This window comes from Bos javanicus, chromosome 14 (genome assembly GCF_032452875.1).
Source record: "Bos javanicus breed banteng chromosome 14, ARS-OSU_banteng_1.0, whole genome shotgun sequence".
NCBI classification, from domain to species: domain Eukaryota; kingdom Metazoa; phylum Chordata; class Mammalia; order Artiodactyla; family Bovidae; genus Bos; species Bos javanicus.
This window is the reverse complement of record NC_083881.1, coordinates 30595034-30617977: the sequence shown is the minus strand read 5'-3', so window position 1 is coordinate 30617977 and position 22944 is coordinate 30595034. Positions and strand designations below refer to the sequence as shown.

Here is a 22944-nt window from a genome sequence, read left to right as displayed (position 1 = left end):
TGATGGAGAGTTGAGCTCCATTCCCTGCTTTCACTCTCCACCTTCTTGCTCTCTGCCTTTCGTCCTAGAACGGCCCCTGAAAGCTACAGAGGAAAACTAGCAAGAGGCCTGCAGGAATAGGAGCTAAGTTGATGGATAAGAACTGCCTTCCCCTCCTCATCGTCTTTTCTCCACGCCTGGTCCTCCCCACTTAGAGACCAGCCATGCATGGTGTAGGCATGTAAGCAGCGCATGGGACACTCTGCTCCAGGGAGGAGCCAGAAAGTTTCAGTGTCCTCCCATATCATTCAGAGTCTGACAGATGGGGAAAATTCTGGAACTGAATCAGAATTGAAGTCAGCTTCAGGACTCTGGGACTTAGAGTGGGCCCGGGCCTCCACAGAGAGGTGAGAACCAGCTTAATCTCCTGATGGTATCCTGGGCTGTAGAGAGATGGTGCATGGCTTCACCCCTCTCCTACCCCTACCCCATTCCACCACCCACCTACACACACTAGCATAGGGGGTTCAAACCAGTCAGGGGTAATGACACAGGAAGTTGCCATAGTTTGAAGCGCCAATGACCCCCATTCTTAAGTCCTGCCACATTGCAGCAAGGGTTAGACACATTGAGAAGCTGAAGCAGAACCACTATGGGCTCTCAGCTCCTCCAGAAGTTTCCCAAATCCCCCAAATAAATCAAAGGAAGTAAGATGAGTCCCTAAAAACCTGAGTTTACACCCAGCAGTGCACTTGGCACTGAGGGGTGATGACTGAAAGGGAAGACTCTTGACTGCTAGCTACCAGGCCAGATGAACTCAGACTTCAGAATCCAGTCAAATGCAGATCTCAGTGTGTTCTTCATCTTAGGAAGGGAGAAAATAAGATTAAAAAATCTCTTAGTGCTACACCATCCCAACAAATAAAGTATTTGCAGGATACCAATTGCTCCAAAACTTTGGCCACCTGATGCAAAGAGCTGACTCATTGGAAAAGACTCTGACGCTGGGAAAGACTGAGGGCAGGAGGAAAAGGGGACGATGGAGGATGAGATGGTTGGATGGCATCACTGACTCAATGGACATGAGTTTGAGCAAAACTCATGACTCAGCAAAGTGAGTCAACTCTGGGAAATGGTGAAAGACAGGGAAACCTGCACCCTGCAGTCCATGGGGTCGCAGAGAATTTTTAATCTTTTTTTTTTTTTTTTAATGTATTTTTGACTGCAGTGGGTCTTTGTGGTGCACAGGCTCTTCATTGCTGCATGTGGGCTTTCTCTAGTGGCAGAGGCTACCCTCTAGTTGAGTGCATGGGCTTCTCTTGTTGTGGCTCATGGGCTTCATGGCCCCAGGGCATGTGGGATCTTAGTTCCCAAACCAGGGATCAAACCCATGTCCATGTTAGTTTAAACTTATGTTCAAATAACCACATGGGGCTGGAGGTTGTCATACTGGACACCAGCCCTAGAACATGGGATACTAAAATCTCTGGGGAAAATTGAAACGTATATGAAGACTTCTCTGGCAGGAACCGAGTCTCCCTTTTTTGGTGGATTTTGTACTTTCTGGTTAGGGTGATATGAAATTCCTCTAACTCAAGAATAGTTAGAAAAACAACATCAACTCTTTTTGTTTTTGCATTTTTTTTATTGGGATATAATAGTTTTACAATGTTGTATTACTTTCTGCTATACAAGGAAGTGAGTCAGCTCTGTGTATACATATGTCCCCTCCCTCTTGGGACTCCTTCCCGATGCCTACCTCTGTAGGTCATCACAGAGCACGGAGCTGAGCTCCCTGTGCTCTGTAACAGGTTCTCTCTAGCTATCTGTTTTACACATGGTAGTGTATATATGTCAATCTTAATCTCCCAATTTGTCCCACCCTCCCCTTCTGTGTCAGTGGAATGTTAGTTAATACAACCTCTATGAAAAACAGTATGGAGGTTTCTTAAAAAAACTAAAATAGAACTACCATATGACCCAGCAATCCCACTACTGGGCATATACCCTGAGGAAATCATAATGCAAAAAGACACATGTACCCCACTGTTCATTGCAACATCAACTCTTGATTCCAACTTGCAAAATAAGACAGAGCACTCTGGTGTTCTGTGTTAGGTGTTAGTTACCAGAGATTCGGTATCAGGAATGCTACCCTTCCCGAGGATTCCAGAATGCCTTCAGCATTTTATTTACCCTTTCATTTCATTCATTCATGAAATGAATTCAGTTCATTCATTTCATGTGTTCTTTTTGTCTCTTTAACATAGATGATTGCAAGTACTTGAAAATGATCTAGGCTTAGCTCAAGGAACTTATTCATCAAACAAAACAGATGGAAGGTGGAGCTACAGGGAAGTAAAAAACAGATGTAGTTTGAAGCAAAGCAGTGAGGTGGGGTGCAGCCCCAGTGGAAAAGAAAACAAGAGCAACTAGATGGCTGATCTTGCTTCCAGCTCCTCCTCTAAGGTAAAGGAAGAAGAATTTTTCCTTCTTTTACCCACTGGAAATAAGAAAGTTGGTGGCTGACTAAATCATTAAAACGGGGAGAGAAACACCAGACAGGGTAGATATGGAGGCAGAGAGTAGGGGATTGCTAAAGAAAAGTTTCATTAAATTGGAACACTAGGTCATAAGTGGACTGAGACTTTCAGGTCCAAGTACAGCACCAGGTAAGTCTCCTGAAAATCACTTTAATCCCATGCCAGAACAAAGGCCAATGCTTAATATTTTGCAAACCAAAAAACTAAGATTGTTAACTCTTCCCTGCAGTATTGAGCTATCCATTCATCCATCTATCTATCCATCCATCCATTCCTCTCTCTCTCTTCTTACACTAAGGACTCAACTCATTACATCTAAAAAATAGTTAACATTTTCTTTCTGTCTATATTGTCAACCTTTTCAATTTAGCTGTTTTTCTGGCAATAGGCAGCTTGGATATGTCATTTAAAATTTTTTAATGAAAAGAAATATTTTATAAAATCTAAAATGAAAAAAAATTAACTCACTTGAAAAGTACTTAACAGAAGTTAACACTATGGCATTTCTTTCATTGACAGTTTGCAAACTTTTGGCTGAAAGTGTTTTTTTCTTCTTGATAATTACTCCTTTTCCAAATCTGTTGTTTATGATTTTACTTCATCATAAATATCTCTGAGGAGATGTTAGAAAACTAACATATTGTACTTTCCTCTGAACATTTCTTGGCATACTTCACCTCCCAGAAATAAACAGTAACAGTCCCAACAAGTAACAAATACTTTAGCCTGAGGCCTTCCCAGTGGCCACATCTGAAAACCTCACCTTGGCTCCAAGATCACGGACAGTTGGCTCCGCTCTCAGTGCACACAGTCTCGTCTTACCTCCCCTGTACCCTAGCCTGCCAGTTGGTTTCTCTGAATTCACTCTTGCCTTCTGCAGTTTGTTTCTCATGTGTCATTCTCTATTTAAATCCCATTAATGATCATATTCTTGCCTGGAGAATCCCAGGGACGGGGGAGCCTGGTGGGCTGCTGTCTATGGGGTCGCACAGAGTCGGACACGACTGAAGCGACTTAGCAGCAATGATCATATTACCTCTAGGATAAAGACATTAATCCTCACTGTGATCCCTAAGGCCTGATATGATTTGGCCCCTACCTACATTTCTGACCTGTCAGTAGAAATAAGATTCAAGTGGCACTTCACTGGTGGTCCAGTGGTTAAGACTTCAAGACTTTCACAGTGGGTGTGGGTTCAATCCCTGATTGGGTAACCAAGATTCTACATGCCGTGTGGCCGAAAAAGAAAAAAAGAAAGATTTGAGTGATAAATATGAACCATTTATATGATTTTAAATTTTAGTAGCCACATTAAAAAACACAAACCAATGAAATTAATTTTATTAATATATTTTATTTAAACCCAAACCATATAAACTATTATCATTTTTACTTATAATCAGTATTTTAAATAATTAATTACCTGTGAATAGAGATAGTTTTACTTCTTCCCTTCCAATCTGGAGGATTTTGTTTCATTTTTCTTGCTATATTGCACTGGCTAGAGACCTCAGAATAGACTTCCTTGTTTTTTTTCCTGGTCTTAAGAGGAAAGCATTCATATTACTGTTATTTTTAATGTGTTTTTTAATGATGCCCTTTACCAGGTTAGAGAAGTTCTCTTCTCCCTCCCTTCCAAGTTTGCTGACAGTTTGAAAAATCAGGACTGGATGTTGAATTTTGTCAAATGCTTTTTCTACATCTACTGAAATGACCATGTAGTTTTTCTTCTTTAGTATTATGATGAGTTACATTGAATTTTGAATGTTGAACTAGTTTTGTATTCTTGGAAAAAACCCACTTGGTTATGATGTATCTTCCCTTTTATATATTGTTGGATTTAATTGGCTAAAATGTTGAAAAAATTTGCATCTATATTCATGTAGGATATTGGTCTGTAGTTTTCTTGTAATATCTTTGCCTGGTTTGGGGATAGATAATGCTGGCTTCATGGAATAAGTTAGACAAACACCCCCTCTTCTTCAGTTTTCTGGAAGTCTGTGTATCATTAGTATTTCTTCCTTAAATGCCTGATAGAATCACTGCTAAAGGCATCTGGGCCTGGTGTTTTCTTTATGAGAGAAGTAAATGAGTTAACACATGTGAAGTAATTAGAACTGTGCTTGGCTTGTAGGAGGTGCTCAATAAATGCTAGCTCTTATTTTTGTTTAATTCATCATATTTTCAATTAAAATAATAAATGTTTAGTATAGAACTTAGAAAATATTTTTAAATTTTAAGGAAGAAAAAGTCATAGTAATCCTACTAGTCAAAGATCTCTAGTGTTAACATTTTAGTGCATTCTTTAGTGCTTTCTGCAGATAATTTATGCTTGTTTATATTGCTCTGTACATTCTTTATTCACTTAACATTCGATTATTAACATTTCCTAAGTCAATTCCTAAGCCATAAAATTAAAAGACGCTTACTCCTTGGAAGAAAAGCTATGACCAACCTAGACAGCATATTAAAAAGCAGAGACTTTACTTTGCCAATAAAGGTCCATCTAGTCAAGGCTATGGTTTTTCCAGTAGTCATGTATGGATGTAAGAGTTGGACTAGAAAGAAAGCTGAGCACCAAAGAATTGATGCTTTTGAACTGTGGTGTTGGAGAAGACTCTTGAGAGCCCCTTGGACTACAAGGAGATCAATCCGTCGGTCCTAAGGGAGATCAGTCCTGGGTGTTCATTGGAAGAACTGATGCTGGAGCTGAAGCTCCAATACTTTGGTCACCTGATGTGCAGATCTGACTCACTGGAAAAGATCCTGATGCTGGGAAAGATTGAAGGCAGGAGGAAAAGGGGATGACAGAGAATGAGATGGTTGGATGGCATCGCCGACTCAATGGACATGAGTTTGAGTAAGCTCCAGGAGTTGGTGATGGACAGGGAAACCTAGCATGCTGCAGTCCACGGGGTCACAAAGAGTCAGACATGACTGAGCAACTGAACTGAAAGTCAATAGACATTCTTAATAAATATAATTTCAAAGGCTGTACTATTACATGGTCATAACTCATTTAACCATAATTAACCATAATTTTGTATTTTTAGAATTGTTTACTTTTCCTGCACCAGAGATCAAGCATTTCTTTACTTCACTTCCATATATATTTAGATAAACACACATAGAAACCTTCAGAATATCCCCTCCAGTCCTTCCCTCTATGGTGTGCAGATAACATACACTGATAACAGTTCATGTTCATTGTGTGATTACTACGTGCCAGGCACTGCAGTAAGGACTTTATAAGTTATATCTTAATTAAGAGTAGTTCCATTATTATTATCCCTGTTTTACCAATGAGGAAACTCAAGCACCAGGATGTCAAGCAACTTGCCCAAGGTCACCCAGCGAGGGATTGACAAAGACAAGAAAGTCTGTCCTGTTTCACAGCCCATGTGATTAACCACTCAGCAGTAGTGCCTCTCAGCTTATACTTTCAGACTTTTTATATGACTTCCATCCTACACCTGATTTGCTGATCCTAAGACTTTGAGTTCTCACCCCGCTCACTTGCCCCAAATGTGTGTTCTCCACCTGGCTTTGCGGTGCATTCCTTCCTATTCCTTATTACCCATTTCTTGCTCTTGTAGTTATTTACAGTTTCACTGCCAGCTCCTCTAGTCAGCCAGCCAAAACCCCTATCATCCCATCCAGAAATTGGGACATATATCTGATAAAAGGATTCTTTTTCCTACTTTGTAAATTTGTTTTCACAAAAATAATGATAGAGTTTAAGTCAATCATTATACATCCAACTAAGAGACTTTATTGAAAACAATTTAAAATGGAGGCTGCCCTAGAAAATGAAAGATATGCCAATAAAAAATGGCAGGTTGTACCCACTGATAACAAAAATATACAGGTTGTCTAGAATCCTAAAATGGACATAAATAAAAGCATTTTCATTTCTTAATTGTTAACCCTCACAAAAGGTATTATTTCTGCCTTTGTCTAGAAGGTTTATATTTTGTGTTGACAACCGGCAGTATGGTTTGCGCAGCTTTTTCATGGCTATCGTATGGGAAATTATGATGAAAAGACTTTATTACCAGGAAAGGCTTTGTGTGTGTTCTGCTAAATTTCTGAATCTTTCAGTGACTGTGTGTATCTGTGTTTGTTTTTGTCACATCTTTGTTTAACCAAACAGGCTACACTCTAGGGCAGCCCAGTTGAGTCCTTCCTGGTGGTGGTCTCTAGTTAATTCTCCAAAGTTACTTCCCAGGTGGGAAATGACGTTAGAATCCTCAAACAAGAAGCCTCTGGGTCCAGGGATTTTCCCACTTCCTTATCTGTCCTCAGGTACCCCTTCCTTTATTGTATCTGTCTTGGATCTGCCAAGAGCCAGGCATCCCACTATATGCAGTTGAGATGGACAAGAACAGTCCTCTCCTCCCAGGCTCAACATTAAGTTTAAAGTAGCCAGCGTCCTTTTCCAAGTTCTGGGTTTTGTTTTGTTTTGTTTTTCTGTTTGTTTCTCTGTCGGTTCCCCCTAACGATGGGCAGTTTAGGCTCATATGGGTCCCTTTAAGTGCAGCCATCGATCCGGCAGACGTGACTGCAGTCTGTCGACAATTTTGGAAAGAAAAAGAACCAATTTCGTGAACTATGCAAAGTAAATGGGTCTAAAACTTTAAAAATTTTAAATATACCCCTGCAAGCACCCGTTAGCCCTTGCCTGGGAAGTTTTAGTAGCGGTAACCTCAAGAGCTCGCCTAGCTTCTCACTTGCCCTACGGCTAACTTTCAGCTCTACTTAGATTCGAATGAGAATCTAAAGAAAAACTACCACCCGGAGACCAAGAGAAAAACTGGAGGATGCGGGCATCGATCCCGCTACCTCTCGCATGCTAAGCGAGCGCTCTACCATTTGAGCTAATCCCCCACCGCTGGCCACGGCTGGTTATCTCTTCCTCTAGAGAGAGATCAGAGCTTTTACAAGAGAAGATAAATATTCGTGACCACATTTTTGACCTTTCTTCATAGTTTAAGGCCAAAGCAACAAAATTAAGACCCTCTCCTTCGAGCCGGAATCGAACCAGCGACCTAAGGATGGCCGGCGACATACGTCTACAGTCCTCCGCTCTACCAGCTGAGCTATCGAAGGGAGCGGAAGAACACCCTCTCAACTTATCCTGGTAACTTTGACTCGGGTTTCTACGCTTCGTGTACTTTCGTTTCCTGGGCACAGGATCCCCCTTGCCGATCTCCCACCTCCTCACGGCCGCCGCCATGAGCACTCGCATCGCCGACCTCGCCTGTGCTCTGAAGCCAAGGTTGGGGGGCTGTCCCCGGGGACGCGGCGTGGCTGTTTTGTGACTCAGGGGTTCGGAAACGCCACAGACGCTTTAGAAACGAGCAGAAAACCTTGACCCGGCAGCCGCCCCGCGAAGAGTTGACTCTGCTCCTCTGGGAACTTGGACTTCATGTCCCTGATTCTGGGATTCGCAAAAGATTTCACACCCAGGAGGCTGCCATAGACCAAAGCTGCCGCGAAAGAGCTCTCACCTGTTTTCTGGAACGTAATGGATTATCAGGGAAACCCCTGCGTGGAAAGGATGATAAATCATAGGAGGCTCGACAAAAGTACATTTGTCTCCTTCGAGCCGGAGTCGAACCAGCGACCTAAGGATGTCTTTCGGCTAGAGTATCAACTACAGTCCTCCGCTCTACCAACTGAGCTATCGAAGGGACAGCCGAGATGTGGACCCCGCCCGCTGAGATTCAATACAGAAAAACCGGAGCGCGTTTGCCTAAGAGATCACACTGAGCATGCGCAATGGAGAGAGCCAGACAAGAAGGCGGTCGTTGGCGGAGCTTTGTTTTACGCAAGCGCACAAAGACCGGCCGGCTATGGCTCTCTGGACGCCGTCTGACTCCTAACTTGGGGAAAAACTCCCAACTCGTGTGTTAAAACTGAGACACCCCCCTTCCTCTTCATCCCCTGCGTGCCTGCTGCCCTTTTTCTTTACTCCCTTTTCTTAGGGTAGTTACTGTCGGGTGTGGCTTCACTATTATGTAACCTTCATGTCCCCTGAGCCCCTCCCCAAGTGAGGGGCAGTGGTGCAGGGTGGCCCCAGATTCCTATGTTGAAAACCTTATGCCCAGTTGATGGTATTAGGAGGTGGAGCTTATGGGAGGTGATTAAGTCGTGAGGGCTGAGCCCTTATGAATAGAATTAGTGTCCTTATAAAAGAGGCCACAGAGACATGCCTCTCTTCCAGTCATGAGAGGATACAATGAGAAAGGTTGGCTACATACGATTACGTCCTTCCTTCGTAGGGTCCCAGTGAAAGATAATAAAGATATGCAAGAAGAAAAACTCACACATGGAAAACAAAGCAGGTGCAATGAGCAAACTTCAGGTTTTAAATAATTTCTGGGATTGTGGAAAGCAAATGAGTCTGAATGGATGCATGTCCCAAGATGGAGAAAAATCACAGTTCAGAATATACACAATCTAGAAGCTTGCAGAAACAGAACCATTCTCCCCACGGGTCTCCCCAAGAGGTTTCAGGCACAGAGGCAGGTGCTCAAAGTTCAGAGGCCCACAAATCCCAGGTTGACAATGATGCAGCAAGTCAATAAAGCAATCAGACAACTTAGGAAAAACGAAAGAGGTCAGGGGGGTTCTAGGAAGATGATCTTTGATGAAGGAATGGATTATTTCACAGTAAGAACTTGCAGATACGATAAAGGCATGTCACTTTTCTCAAAAAGAAAACCAAAACTAATTAGAAATTTCTAAAAAACAAAACATGTACATAGAGCTTTATAAAGAACTCACCATCTAAATATATGGGAAACTGAAATCTGGGATGATTTTGAGAAACTAATGACCTGTGTTGTGGGCTAACTTGTGTCTCCCCTTCTTATATTGAACCTCTGGCTTTCAAAATGTGGCTTTATTTGAAGATAGGCCCTTTAAAGAGATAATTAAAATGATGTTGTTAGGGTGGGCCCTCATCGAATATGACTAATGTCCTTATAAGGATTTAGGAAGAGAGAGAAACACCAGACATAGACAATCATGTGAACACATGACAAGAAGCAAGCATCTGCAAGCCCAGGAGAGAGGCCTCTGAAGAAATCAAACCTGCTGACTTCTTGATCTTGATCTTCTAGCCACCACAACTGAGAAAATAAACTGTTGTTCAAGCCAGCCAGCCTGTGATATTTTGTTATGGGAGCCCCAGCGAACCGATACAGAGATAGTGAGGAAAGAGAAACATGCTTTCTTTCCTGTACTGTTTGGTATTGTTTTGTTTGACCACATCCAAATACGTGTGGTGCAGTCAGTCCCATGAGCTCAGTTCAGTCCCTAAGTCATGTCTGACTCTGCATCCCCCAGGGACTGCAGCACCCCAGGCTTCCCTGTCCTTCAGCATTTCCCAGAGTTTGCTCAAATTCATGTCCATTGAGTCGATGATGCCATTCAACCATCTCATCCTCTATCAGCCCCTTCCCATAGTTGTCATCTAGGACAGCATTTAATGAAAATTACTTTTAAATGAAGGAACTGGTGCCCAAAGCTGTGAAATAACTTACCTTCAGTAACAAAGTTGAACAATGGCAGATAAGATCTCAGCTTTCCAGAGTCACCAGCCAGGACTCCTTCCTTGGCACTACTTGTCACCAGATGGACACTTGAATTAGAGTGACTGGATGCTGGACTGCTCCCTGGGAGGAGGGAGGTTGAAAGGCAGTTTCTGACGTCAGGCAAGAACAAATGACGACCAGGAAGTTCTGGGAGTAACAAAGTGTTCCATTTACTAAAGGGAGCGCTCTTCTTATCTCTCAAACACAATGATCAAGTTTCTAAAATTTGTTAACAGTGATGCTCCATGAAAATCATGCCAAGGTATCCTGAGATCTGAAAAGCCCTTGTTCAACTTGGAAAAATACCTTACACATATCCGCTTGAAAGTACTTTCACATTCTTCCTTTTTAATTAAGGAAACCGTTCTACAGATCACAAGGCCCTACAAAGAAAGGTTAAATAATTTCCTCAGGATGACCCTCCAGACTCGGGAAGCAGAGTTGAATTTGGGTTTACTGAGTCCTCATCCATGGCTTCCTGTAAATATTTACTGTCTCCAAGAAGGTTGTTTGTGAGAAACCACAGAGGTGCTATTTCCAAGGTCAGAAAGGGAACTGTTCCAGGGGAGCTACAGTTGATTCTTGTTATTCATGGTAGTTAGGGTCTATGAAGACACCACAAACACTGATTTAGTAAATACTGAACCATTGCTCCTGGGGAAATATAGGGCTAAGTTCCTGTGAGCCTCTGTTCACAACATTTTCATCATTAAGTGATCGATACACAACCTTGTTTTATTCATGCTTCTGTTAAGACACCTTATTTAATACGCAACCTTGTTTTATTTATGCTTCTGTTAAGATACCTGCATATTTTTGATGCAGTAACATTGAACTCATGCCCAATAGCACTATTACTCATACCTGGAAGAAGCTTATCTAACATGCATATTTTCTCTATAAGGCACAATATAACCTCTTGTGCTTAGAAACAGTAGACAGCTCTGTGCTTTTAAGAATTTTAAACAATGAGATTCAAATAGAAAGCACACACCAAAAAAAGTGATACTTGTTTACAGTAAGAGGGCTGAAACAAAAAGAATGTTATCTTGTTATTCTCTGCTGGGAGCATGTACCCTGGGCAGCTGGGATCTTTTGCTGTTCTGTGTGTCTCTGCAAGTGACCACGAAAGCACTGTGAGTACTGATATGGAGGGTTATAAATGAATAATAGGGAAAGGAATACATCAAGGCTGTATATTGTCACACTGCTTATGTAACTTATATGCAGAGTACATCATGAGAAACACTGGGCTGGATGAAGCACAAGCTGGAATCAAGATTGCTGGGAGAAACATCAGTAACCTCAGATATGCAGATGACACCACCCTTATGGCAGAAAGCGAAGAAGAACTAAAGAGCCTCTTGATGAAAGTGAGAGAGGAGAGTGAAAAAGTTGGCTTAAAGCTCAACATGCAGAAAACTAAGATCATGGCATCTGGTCCCATCACTTCATGGCAAATAGATGGGTAAACAGTGGAAACAGTGTCAGACTTTATTTTTTTGTGCTCCAAAATTACTGCAGATGGTGATGACTGCAGCCGTGAAATTAAAAGACGCTTGCTCCTTGAAAGAAAAGTTATGACCAACCTAGACAGCATATTAAAAAACAGAGACATTACTTTGCCAACAAAGGTCTGTATAGTCAAAGCTATGGTTTATCCAGTAGTCATGTATGGATGTGAGAGTTGGACTATAAAGAAAGCTGATAACTGAAGAATTGATGCTTTTGAACTGTGATGTTGGAGAAGACTCTTGAGAGTCCCTTGGACTGCAAGGAGATCCAACCAGTCCATCCTAAAGGAAATCAGTCCTGAATATTCATTGGAAGGACTGATGCTGAAACTCAAATACATTGGCCACCTGATGGGAAGTACTGACTCATTGGAAAAGATCCTGATGCTGAAAAAGATTGAAGGCAGGAGGAGAAGGGGACGACAGAGGATGAGATGGTTGGATGGCATCACTAACTTGATGGACATGAGTTTGAATAAACTCTGGGAGTTGGCAATGGACAGGGAGGCCTGGTGTGCTGCAGTCCATGGGGTCGAAAAGAGTCAGACATGACTGAGCGGCTGAACTGAACTGAATGAATAATAACAAGTAGGCAAATTCGCAAACCTGGAATCTGTGATAATGAGAATTGATTGTATTATTAAGCCACACTAAACCCTGAATTATATGCCAGATCACTACGTCTAAAGATCTTAATGAGACTAGTCCACAGCTCCCCACCTCCATTAAGGTGGTTAACAGGAGCCACTTGTACTACAGGGAGATGGCAAGACCAACCCAGCCACATCCCAAGGCTCCACAAGCCTCTGCAAACTCGTTTAGTCTTTCACGCTCAGGGAGAGGAGGGCTCTCATCTTGTTCACACAGTGTCTTTCCCAAAGGCATGATTTGAAGGGTGGGAGTCTGGGAGGATGTTGCAGGGAGATTTCCTTTAGAGATTCATATTCCTTTAACAAACATTTATTTAATCTCTACTGCTGCTGCTGCTAAGCCACTTCAGTCGTGTCCGACTCTGTGCGACCCCAGAGACGGCAGTCCACCAGGCTCCCCCGTCCCTGGGATTCTCCAGGCAAGAACACTGGAGTGGGTTGCCATTTCCTTCTCCAATGCATGAAAGTGAAAAGTGAAAGAGAAGTCGCTCAGTCGTGTCCGACTCTTAGCGACCCCATAGACTGCAGCCCACCAGGCTCTTCCATCTATGGGATTTTCCAGGCAAGAGTACTGGAGTGGGGTGCCATTGCCTTCTCCGTTAGTCTCTACTATGTGTTAGGTATTGTATTGCTCTAGTGCTGGAGATGCAGCAGTAAACAAAACAGGCACAAATCCCTGCTCTGATGGAGCACACATTCTGAAGGCAGACAGACAGTATATTGATTATATATAACATGTAGAGTAGGTTCAGCAGTTGTGAGTACCAGAGGGAAAAAACAAAGCACAGGTTGATCCAGTGTGTGGAGCATAAAATGGAAAATTGGCATAGGGCAAAAAGTAAAACAAATTATTACAGAATATATATACTCACACAAGACACACACATATTTATTTTAAATGGTTGCAGGTAAAGTTCCTTTAGAAAAAGTCAGTTTGCTAAGTTGTATGTCCTTTGTACTACGGAGAAATAATAAAGGATTGCTAATTCTTAGGAATTTGAGGATTTTGAGGCTTTGAGGATTTACTTGAGGAAGTCACTGGAATTTCAGTAAGGCTATTCACTAGTCCAGTGGTCCCCACCCTTTTTAGCACCAGGGACTGGTTTCATGGAAGACGATTTTTCCATGGTCTGGGGCGGGAGGTGGGTGTTTCAGGATGATTCAAGTGCATTTCATTTATTGTGTACATTATTTCTATTATTGTTGCATCAGCTTTACCTCAGATCATCAGGCATTAGATCCCAGAGGTTGGGGACCCCTGTTCTGTAGGAATCTTCTTGAACAGCAAAGGGCAGTTGAAGAGAAAGGTAGATAATAAAAGAAGTGACAGGAGAGAATGTTCTTTTGAAAACAAAAGGACTCTGGGAAGGAGGTGGATAGGGAGGTATAGAGGGTTTGTTTTGAAGGACAAATGTAGTAGTAAATAATGTAGTGTGGCATTAAGATCATGGACTCAATGACCAGCCTGCTGTACCCCTCACTAACTGGGTGATCTTGGCCAAGGTACTTAACCTGTTTTAGTTTCTTTGTCTGAAAAATGGGGAGTGATAATGCTGATTGTACTTGTCCCATAGGTTGTTGAGAGCATTAAGTTACTATATAAATATAAAATATATAAAGCTAATATAGGACAGTGTCAGGTACTGAGGACAATGTTGTTGTTGTTCAGTTGCTAAGTCATATCTGCCTCTTGAGACTCCATGAACTGTAGCCCATGAGGCTCCTCTGCCCATGGGATTTCCCAGGCAAGAACACTGGAGGGATTTGCCATTTCCTTCTCTACAGGATCTTCCCAGCCCAGGGACTGAAGCCACGTCTCCTGCATCAGCAGGCAGGTTCTTTACCACTGAGCCACCAGGGAGCACAATGACTACTGGTTATTATTGTTAATTTATAATTTTAATTTATGAAAGAACGAACCATCTTTCTTCAAACACACCTGTGATCCTAAAAGCCAACACAGTCCACCTCCTTTCAAATCCGTTAGTTTGGGGGATGGGATGGGTTAAGAAGAAGTAAGCAATGAAACTAAGAAAAGCAGGAGATAAGCAGGGAAGTGAATCATTTTTATTTTCTATTAAGACTTTATCCTCTTATTCAGAATAACATGTACCTTTCAGATTTTGGTATCTAAAAATTAAATTTCCTAGTTTGCTGTGTATCGAGTTAGAAAATAAATTCCTTGCTAAATACATTAAAGAAATTTTGAAGGCACTTTACAGAAAATTATTAGCCATTAATAATAAGTTAATCAATATATGGGCTTCCCTGATGGCTCAGATGGTAAAGAATCTTCCTGCAGTGCAGGAGACCCAGGTTTGATCCCTGGGTTGGGAAGATCCCGTGGAGAAGGAAATGGCAACCCACTTCAGTATTCTTGCCTGGAGATCTCCGAGGACAGAGGAGCCTGGTGGGCCACAATCCATGAGGTCACAAAGAGTTGGAAAGGACTGAGTAACTAGCACTTAATACACAGGCAGTAATTTTCATTGCTTAACGGCTTTCATTTGTTGCTTTTATAAAGCTTCCTAGGTTAGCTTTAAAATATTGTTTTTTTGTGATTATAATTCTGAAAATATCAGTTTAGTAAATGGTTAATGTATATACATGCCCAAATAGATCATTCTAAAGATAATTAAGAAAATGTTGAAATCTCGTTCCCAGAGTGAATATTTGTACTAAAAATTTCCCCCAACAATTCTTCACCAGAAAAGAAAGTATATTATAGATGAAACCTTGAGATTCATCAATCTGGACAGCATCTCAGGAATGGAGAAATTTGGGTACCAGAGCAGATTACTCAGAAGTAAAAAGAAAAAACCCTCATAGGTAAGATCCATCTTCCTGGACCTGGGAACAAGGATGTGCCTGGGGGCTTTCAGGCATGGGAAAAATTGATAGGTTTTTCAGCGATTAGAAAGCTCAGTTGGCAGCCTAGAAATGAGCAGAATGTGTTAACAACTGTCCGGTAACTGCTTATTTGATTCTAGGAATTCAGTTTTGCTTGAGGACAGCCCTGGAATAGCATCAAAATTCCAGAAAGTTGTACCACACTTACCCCTTCATCTGGCACTGAGCATGTTTAGGTCTCCTTTTGGAGAAAGGCTTTTCTCAGAAATGGTCTATGTTATGAGAATTGATCAGTTAGTCAACAAGTATTTAGTAGCCTCTTCATATTTTAGTGCGGTGCAGAATACAGATGTAAAGGCTCACTCTAAGATGTAGTTCTGAAATCACTGCTAATGTGAACCACCTACAATGTGGAAATAACTTTATTTTACAGAAGCTTGTTTTTCATGACTTAATCTAAATTTCTGGCCCTTTGTGGTCTAGAACTGCTCAGGAATAATATGAAGATGACTATTACTTAGGTTCTCAGGAGGGCTTCAGGGCAGAAGAAGAGGAATTTTGGAGAGGAGGACCTGTGATTGTCAAATAAAGGTCTTTTTTTGCTTTGAGGACTGTTGCCCTGGAAGCGGACATTTGCCTTCTCACCCATGAGAAGGGGTGGCAGGCTGCTGAAATTTAAAAAAATAAATAAATTCTAAAATTGGGTCAGAGGTTTGAGTGCCAAACAGAGAAATCCCATGGACAGAAGGGCTTCCTTTGTGGTTCATCTGGTAAAGAATCTGCCTGCAATGCAATCCCTGGGTTGGGAAGATCCCCTGGAGAAGGGAAAGGCTACCTCCTCCAGTATTCTGACCTGGAGAATTCCATGGACTGTATGACATCCATGGGGGTCACAAAGAGTCGAACATGACTGAGCGACTTTCACTTCACTTCACTTCGCTTCATGGACAGAGAAGCCTGGCGGGCTACAGTCCATGGGGGTCACAAGAGTCGGACACGACTCTGCCACTGAACAACAACAAATTTAAGACAGCAAAAAAGTAAATAGTTGATTCATGAAACCCTCTACTCTTATAGCCTGGAGGCCAGGATTAGGTAGTGAGCCACTGAAGTGGGCAGTTCATTCAACCCTTCATGAACTGGGATCATTGTTGAGCATCACAGTCAGCAAGTCCCTTCTTTCCTTGATGCTTGTCTGCTAAGATGTTTGTGGATTCATAATAATAGCAGGCAATTCCAGATGGCAACTCCACAAGATGCTTATGTGGCCCCTCCTCAGATGGAGAGTTGGTCCTTGTTCCTGTGTAGCTAAGGGGCATTCTGTAGAACTCATTCCCTCACTCACAGACATCCATGTGCTTACACTTGCCATGCAGCACTGTAACTAAAACTAGCCCTATGTAGGAAACCTTGGCCGGAACACCTCCAGGAATTTAATTCCACATCTGATTGGGATTCTAATTCATGACCTATTTTCATCAAAACCACTCTTGTACTGGCTCTGTGGGAAAGCTGGGGGTGGAAGTAGAAAGTTTTCTGTGAGAAAGAAAAGTGAGGTCGAGGGGAGAAAGAGAAGATGAGTTTTGTGACTTGTAGGTTACTATTCAACAGCAGGACTGCTGTTTTGCTTAGAGACCTCAGGAAGGAAAAGTAGTGGCTCCAAGTACTCAGAGGTGGGGCTGTTCATCTCATTGTTCCCTTCAAATGGAAAGTTACTCATGTGTTGAGTACAGTTCTGAGCACCTGCTGGTCACTGGGCTATTAGTATTGGGTATTTTCATGGGTCTTGTTGGGAGAGAGTTTATATACAGAAGTCTCATCACATTTGTCTCTGTGTATCAACATATACAAACTCATATAAAACCATCTTAAACTTGTTAAGTACTTAACTTTTTGGAGTTCTTTCAGCTATTTTACTTGGTCCTGCAACAGTTTGGAAGGTAAACAGAGAAGATATGAAAACAGAGTCATAGAGAGATTAGCCATATCATTCTTATCTCACTTGGTCACAGGGCTAGTTTGTGAGTGCTTAGTTAGAACCAGGTTCTTAAATTTCAAACCGGGGCCCTTTGTACTTAATTATGCTGATTAAAAAAAAATTCCAGTAACACACGAGTTAGATTTTTAATTATGTCAGAACTGTCAGAGCTATAACACCAATTCTCACTTACAATGTATATTTAACTTTAATTAACTGTAATGGGGGGGTGTAGAATAAGAAACAAAGAAAAAAGGCAATGGCATTTCATGCAATATTATGTAAAAACATAAGATCTTGAAAAATCTAACCTTACATTAAGAACTAGGGAAGACCTGGAAAAAATAAACACTTGCTGCTTACTGTTTTAGAAATAGCATATGGCTTCTACCACCTTATGAATGTAAGAATCAAGTAAATGCAGAGATGACCTGTGAGCATAGATGTTCAACACGGGCAGTATTTCTGATCACTGTCATGGCTGAAAATGGGATAAGTGATATGCCTTTAAATTTAAATTATAGAATTTAGAATTCTGTCCTTTACCTCATGTGTTTCTTTGTCTTAGTGTGGCTAATCTAAGCCTGTTAGACAAAAAATAGTTTAACTTACAATTGTCAGACACATTGTTGGGGGCTGTTTTGTGCCCAGAATGATTTTTTTGGGATCATTTATAACATTTCACAGGGCTGAAGTTCTGTTTTTATTTTTATGCCCATCTAAAAGTACACAGAAAACTTCTTTCTTCCTGGTTTGTTAGTTTTCAGTAAGTGATAATTTGTAATCTTTCAAAACTATACTTTAATATGATTTGTCTTTACCTAATAATTTCTTCCTGCCTCTTGAAATATTTCTGTGGCCATATTGTATATGACAGGAAAAAAATCTCTACACACACAAGAAATTCCTCCTAAATTCTCATGTATGTTTTGCTGATGATATTTAAAGGCAGATGTTAATACTGCATTTAGTTAAATAGATGAAAAGTGGCTTTGGTTTCAGAATACAACTGTAGTCTTGAGGACTGAGGTCTGGCTCACATAAAGGGAAGGCTTAAAAAGCCTGTCCAATGCCACTGTCTTACCTCAGGCAAGGAGCATAAAACAACTCTTCAGGCCTTTATTCATCAAAATGGAATGTGTTTCCATTAGGAATTCTACTCAAAGAGTGACTCTGCATACTGAGAAAATTATGTAGCAGTCATCTTTCCTTAACCTAAAGATAAAATACAAATGTGGAAAAGTTCACAGCATTTCATGTCCCCTCCCCTCCCCCAGCAAGACCACCTGGAGACATGGCTGAACCAAGAGGAGGTACTGTGGACCCCCAGTGGGCTCAATATTAAGAGTCTGTACAATAACTTCGAGGTTCTTCTCTGATTAGCTGTGTTTTCTCATTTGCATTTGTGGGCTGGAGAACAACTGGAAAGTCCATATCTAAAAATAAACAAAGAAAACCAATAAGCACCCTCGTAGCATGTTATGTTTCCTTTAACGGGGGCAAGTGGTAGATATTTTTGTTGAAGTGATGATTGGCAAGCCAATTCAATTCCTAAAATATTGAGGATCCTACCTTTTAAAGGCCTTCAAAAGGGAGGATTTATAGTCTTTATTCTTCACTTAAGTTCTTTCAGTTATAAAATTTTAAAACCAAAGCACTAAAGGCAACTTTCACCCCAAGGCAATTTTCTAAAACCAATAAACTTAAGCTTTAGTTACCATTTTGTGGGTATGAGGACAGGGCTACCACCCGTGTCATATAGACTACCTGTTAAGTCTGCATGAAAAGTACCTCCTAGAGTTGTGCAGTGGACAATTGCAAATATGGCCCTGGTTGGTAGAGAGGTCAAAACCCAGAGCTTGCTTAGGTGAGGAGTCTAATAGAAGTTGTCCACAAAAGTAAAAGTGAAGTGTTACTTGCTCAGTTGTGTCTGACTCTGCGACCTCATGGACTGTAGCTCACCAGGCTTCTCTGTCCATGGGAATTTCCAGGCAAGAATACAGGAGTGGGTTGCCATTTCCTACTCCAGGGGATCTTTCCAACCCAGGGATAAAATCTAGGTCTCTTGCATTGGCAAGTGGATTCTTTACTTTCTGGGCCAACAGAGAAGCCACAAGTCCACAAAAAGCTAGTACCCTGGATGATTATGTGGTGTCTAAAGCACCATACTCCTAAATCTACAAGGAAATGTGCTGGTCTTGAGTTTTTGTGAAGCAGGGAAGAGCCTTTTTAAAAATGTTTCTTGGCAAGTCAATGAGCAGACAATTTGGCAGGCCAAATTTATAATACCTATGTGTTCCAAGAAACTTCAGGCTGAAAATTTAGTTTAAAATGGTCCAGTGCAAAAGCACTGAGCAGAAGTGGATGACCCCAACCTTCAACCCAAGCCTTAAAGAATACCCCACAAATTGCAAGAAATAAACTCATAGTTAAAACAGGTAGGAGAGATAAGGAGAAAGAGAAGGAGAGAGACTGAGAGAAGGGGGTGAGAGTGAGTGGAAGTTAGAAACAGTGAAGACTGGGTAAGAGCCAGTAGAAACAACAAAAGGCTTAATCAGACCCCGAAAGGCTTCAAATCCTGCACTGACACTTCAAACTCATACAGTGTTATATGTCAAGTAAACATCTCAATAAGATTGAGATTTAAAAAGGAAAATGATCAAACACGATTTAAGATAAGAGTTACCTCTGAAGAGGGAACAGCAAGCAAAGAACTTAAAGGTAATGGCAATAATCAGGTCGTAATATTTGCTTGTATATGCTGGATAAGTAGAAACAATAACAGATAAAATAAGTGAATTACCCCCCAAATCTCTACCAGTAACTAACAGAGTTGGGGCTTGAAATGGAACTGTGTAATTCAAAGCCCTTTCCTGTCTTAGCCACTAACAGTGTACTGTTCTTGAGGTAGCTGGCATAAAGGCTGATGATCAACTTTCCTGTTTCCCCACACTTGTGAATATTGATGCTTTGTGGTATCCTCTGCTCCTTGCCTCATGAGTGAATTTGCAGGAAACAAAGAACCTTCTCCTTTTCTGAAGAAAGGGTGTTTAGCTTCTTTCTGTAGTCAACTCTTGGTATACCCCTCTCCTCTACTACAGATATTTTTTAATTGAAGTGAGATTCACATAACATAAAACTAACCATTTTAATGTGAACAAGTTAGTACATTCATAATATACTAAATATATAATTCACTGCTTCTATCTAGTTGCAAAACAGTTCCCCAAAGGAAACCCAGTACATATTAGGCAGTTGTTACCTGTTCCTCCTCCCCTCCTCTCCCCCACCCCCCAACCCAGGCCCTGGCAACCACCAATATGCTTTCTGCCTCCATGAGTTTACCAGTCTGGATATTTCATGTAGATGGGGTTATACTGTATTTGTCCTTTTGCGTCTGGCTTCTTTCACTTAGCATAATGTTTCCAGGTTCTTTCATCCTATAGTATTTTTCAGTACTTCATTCCTTTTTAAGGTTGAATAATATTTCACCTCCAGGTTCGATCCCTGGTTTGGGACGATCCCCTGGAAAAGGGAATGACTACCCACTCCAGTATTCTTGCCTGGAGAATTCCATGGACAAAGGAGCCTGGTGGGGTTCAAAGAGTACAGTTCATGGGGTCATAAAGAGTCGGACATGACTGAGCGACTGATACCACCTTTTTGCTTTTCTTCCCCAGAACCTTCTGGGTTTTCTCTCAACTCCCTCTCCCCTCTTCCTAGTTAAATCCTACGGCTCTTGCTCTTGTCTAGCAAACTTTCCGGGATTCCAGCTGTTTTCTGCTTTTCACATTTTGCTTTGATGGTATGAGCCCTTGTCTGGATGTAGCCCAGTTTGGGGTTATTTGCAAATATGATCTCTGCATAACTTCTACTTCATTCTATTTCTTGATAAAAACTATGCAATAGAACAGCCTAATAAGACTATCCCCGCCTTGCCCAGCATCTACAGCTCCATTTACCCTCTTGTCCACAGGATAAAGAGAGATTGTGCTGTGCCAGTTATCAAGATTCCTCCCTTCTGGGACTTCCCTGGTGATCCAGTAGCTAAGAATCCACCTTCCATTGCAGGGGATGCGGGAAACTAGGATCCCACATGCCTGGCGGCAACTAAGCCTGTGTGCTGCAACTAGAAGACCCACAGGCAAATAAATAAAATTTTAAAATAAAATACTTAAAAAAAAAAAAAAAAAAAGGATTCCTCTCTTCTAGGATTCTCCATCCCCATAATCTCCTACCCCTTAACTTCTCCTCCTTAAAGTTTTCAGCTTTAAGTGTCACTCCCTCTGGGAAGCGGTCCTTACCTGCTTCCGGGTCAGGCCCCCTAGTGTTCACTGTCACAGCCCCCGTGCTTCTCCTCTGGCACACTTACTGTACCTCTAAGTTAACTAGCTTGTTGTGTGATTATTTCTTTACTATTTGTCTTCCCATCTCCTCTGCTAGACGGTCAGGTCTAAGACCACAGGGACGGCATCTTTGCTCTAGCCCCTAGCAAAAAGTGCTCAATAATTGTTTGTGGTTGAAAGACTATCTTGATAAACCTGTTGAGTAAATTTGTTCACTGAACCTTAGCAGGCAAACTTTGAAGAAGCCTTGGGTCCACTTTGAACTGCTTCTAGGGCAGTATTCTGAGCTGACTCACTCGTCCTGCTCCCCAGGCCTGGGCCTCGGTGATGCTTACTTGATATTTTCATACAGAAAGTGAGGGGGATTCAGGATGGGGAACACGTGAACACCCATGGCAGATTCATGTTGATGTGTGGCAGAACCAATACAATATTGTAAAGTAAAAAAAAAATTAAAAATTAAAAAAAAAATGGCATAGTGTCAGAAATGACAACATTAAAAAAAAAAAAAAAAAGTGGAACTGTCAGCTATTCAGTTGTATCCTACTCTTTGCAACCCTGTGGACAATAGTCAGCCAGGCTCCTCTGTTCATGGGATTCTCCAGGCAAGAACTGGAGAGGGTAGCTATTCCCTCTCCAGGGGATCTTCCTGACCCAGAGATCGAACCTGGGTCTTCCTCATTGCAGGCGCAGTCTTTATCAGCAAAGGGCTTTGGACTAGTTACCACAGTTATTTTCCATAAATTATTTTTAGAAATCAGACCCTTTGGATTGGGGGATGGTTAGGAAGGGGATTGAGTGGCATTGGTGAAAAGAGGAAGGATGAATTTAATCTCTTCCTTGGTGCCCTTTCACTGGCCAGTAAAGTGCGATGAATGCTGAATAGTAATAAATGTCTCAATATCTTGGCTGAGGGTGAGTCTAATTACAAGCCATATGGCCTCTTCAGCTCAGTGACTGTGAATTTACTTGGGCTTCATCCAGGTGACTGGCAGGAGCAGCTAAGCAGTCAACAGATTTTTCTCTGCACTGACTCTCACGTTTTTAGATCCAAGGTCAGCACGCTATAACATCTTCTCCCTTAAATACTGTATTCCCTTGCCTTCAAAGAAAAATAGGGAAATTATGACTCCACAAGGAAATTTTAGGGTTTTAATTGGTCGTTTGAGGACCAGTGCTTGGAAAAAAAAAAAAACAACGGAATTTATCTTTTGTATTTCGGTTCTCTTTGCCAGGGTATTCAGTGAAGCTAGGCTTCCATTTACACTCTTGTTTCTATACCTCCTTCCTCTTTTCTTTCCTTTCTTCCTTCCTTCCTATCTCTGTCTGTCTGTCTGTCTCTCTCTCACACACACACACATACACACAGGCCTAGGGAAAGGTGTTCTGTCTCAGGTAGTAGAATTTTGACTTCATTGTATCCTTCATCTAACAGAAGAGTATAGGGTCTAGATGAGCTTGTTTTACATATAGTGCTCGAAAT

At 41.5% G+C, this 22944-nt stretch overlaps 2 protein-coding genes and 3 non-coding genes across 6 annotated transcripts in view; all 5 read right to left on the bottom strand.

Moving 5' to 3' along the window:
* TRIM55 (tripartite motif containing 55) overlaps positions 1–10573 on the bottom strand; it is a 58103-nt gene extending 47530 nt beyond the window's left edge. Inside the window, exon 1 of the mRNA XM_061438870.1 lies at positions 10073–10573. The gene's annotated coding sequence lies outside the window, so the exon portion shown is untranslated. The remainder of the gene's footprint in view (positions 1–10072) is intronic.
* TRNAA-AGC (transfer RNA alanine (anticodon AGC)) lies at positions 7337–7409 on the bottom strand. Its single transcript has one exon. It is a non-coding gene; the product is annotated as a tRNA-Ala (tRNA).
* TRNAY-GUA (transfer RNA tyrosine (anticodon GUA)) lies at positions 7543–7631 on the bottom strand. Its single transcript is given in 2 exon segments — positions 7543–7578; positions 7595–7631. It is a non-coding gene; the product is annotated as a tRNA-Tyr (tRNA).
* Positions 8122–8215, bottom strand: TRNAY-GUA (transfer RNA tyrosine (anticodon GUA)). Its single transcript has 2 exons — positions 8179–8215; positions 8122–8157 (listed from the first exon to the last, which is right to left on the bottom strand). It is a non-coding gene; the product is annotated as a tRNA-Tyr (tRNA).
* A 7647-nt stretch (positions 10574–18220) lies between the features above and the next one.
* DNAJC5B (DnaJ heat shock protein family (Hsp40) member C5 beta) overlaps positions 18221–22944 on the bottom strand; it is a 93109-nt gene continuing 88385 nt past the window's right edge. For both annotated transcript variants that reach the window (XM_061438867.1, XM_061438869.1), the window contains exon 6: positions 18221–18551. In XM_061438867.1, coding sequence (XP_061294851.1) covers positions 18457–18551 — 95 coding nt within the window. In that variant the 3' untranslated portion in view covers positions 18221–18456. The remainder of the gene's footprint in view (positions 18552–22944) is intronic.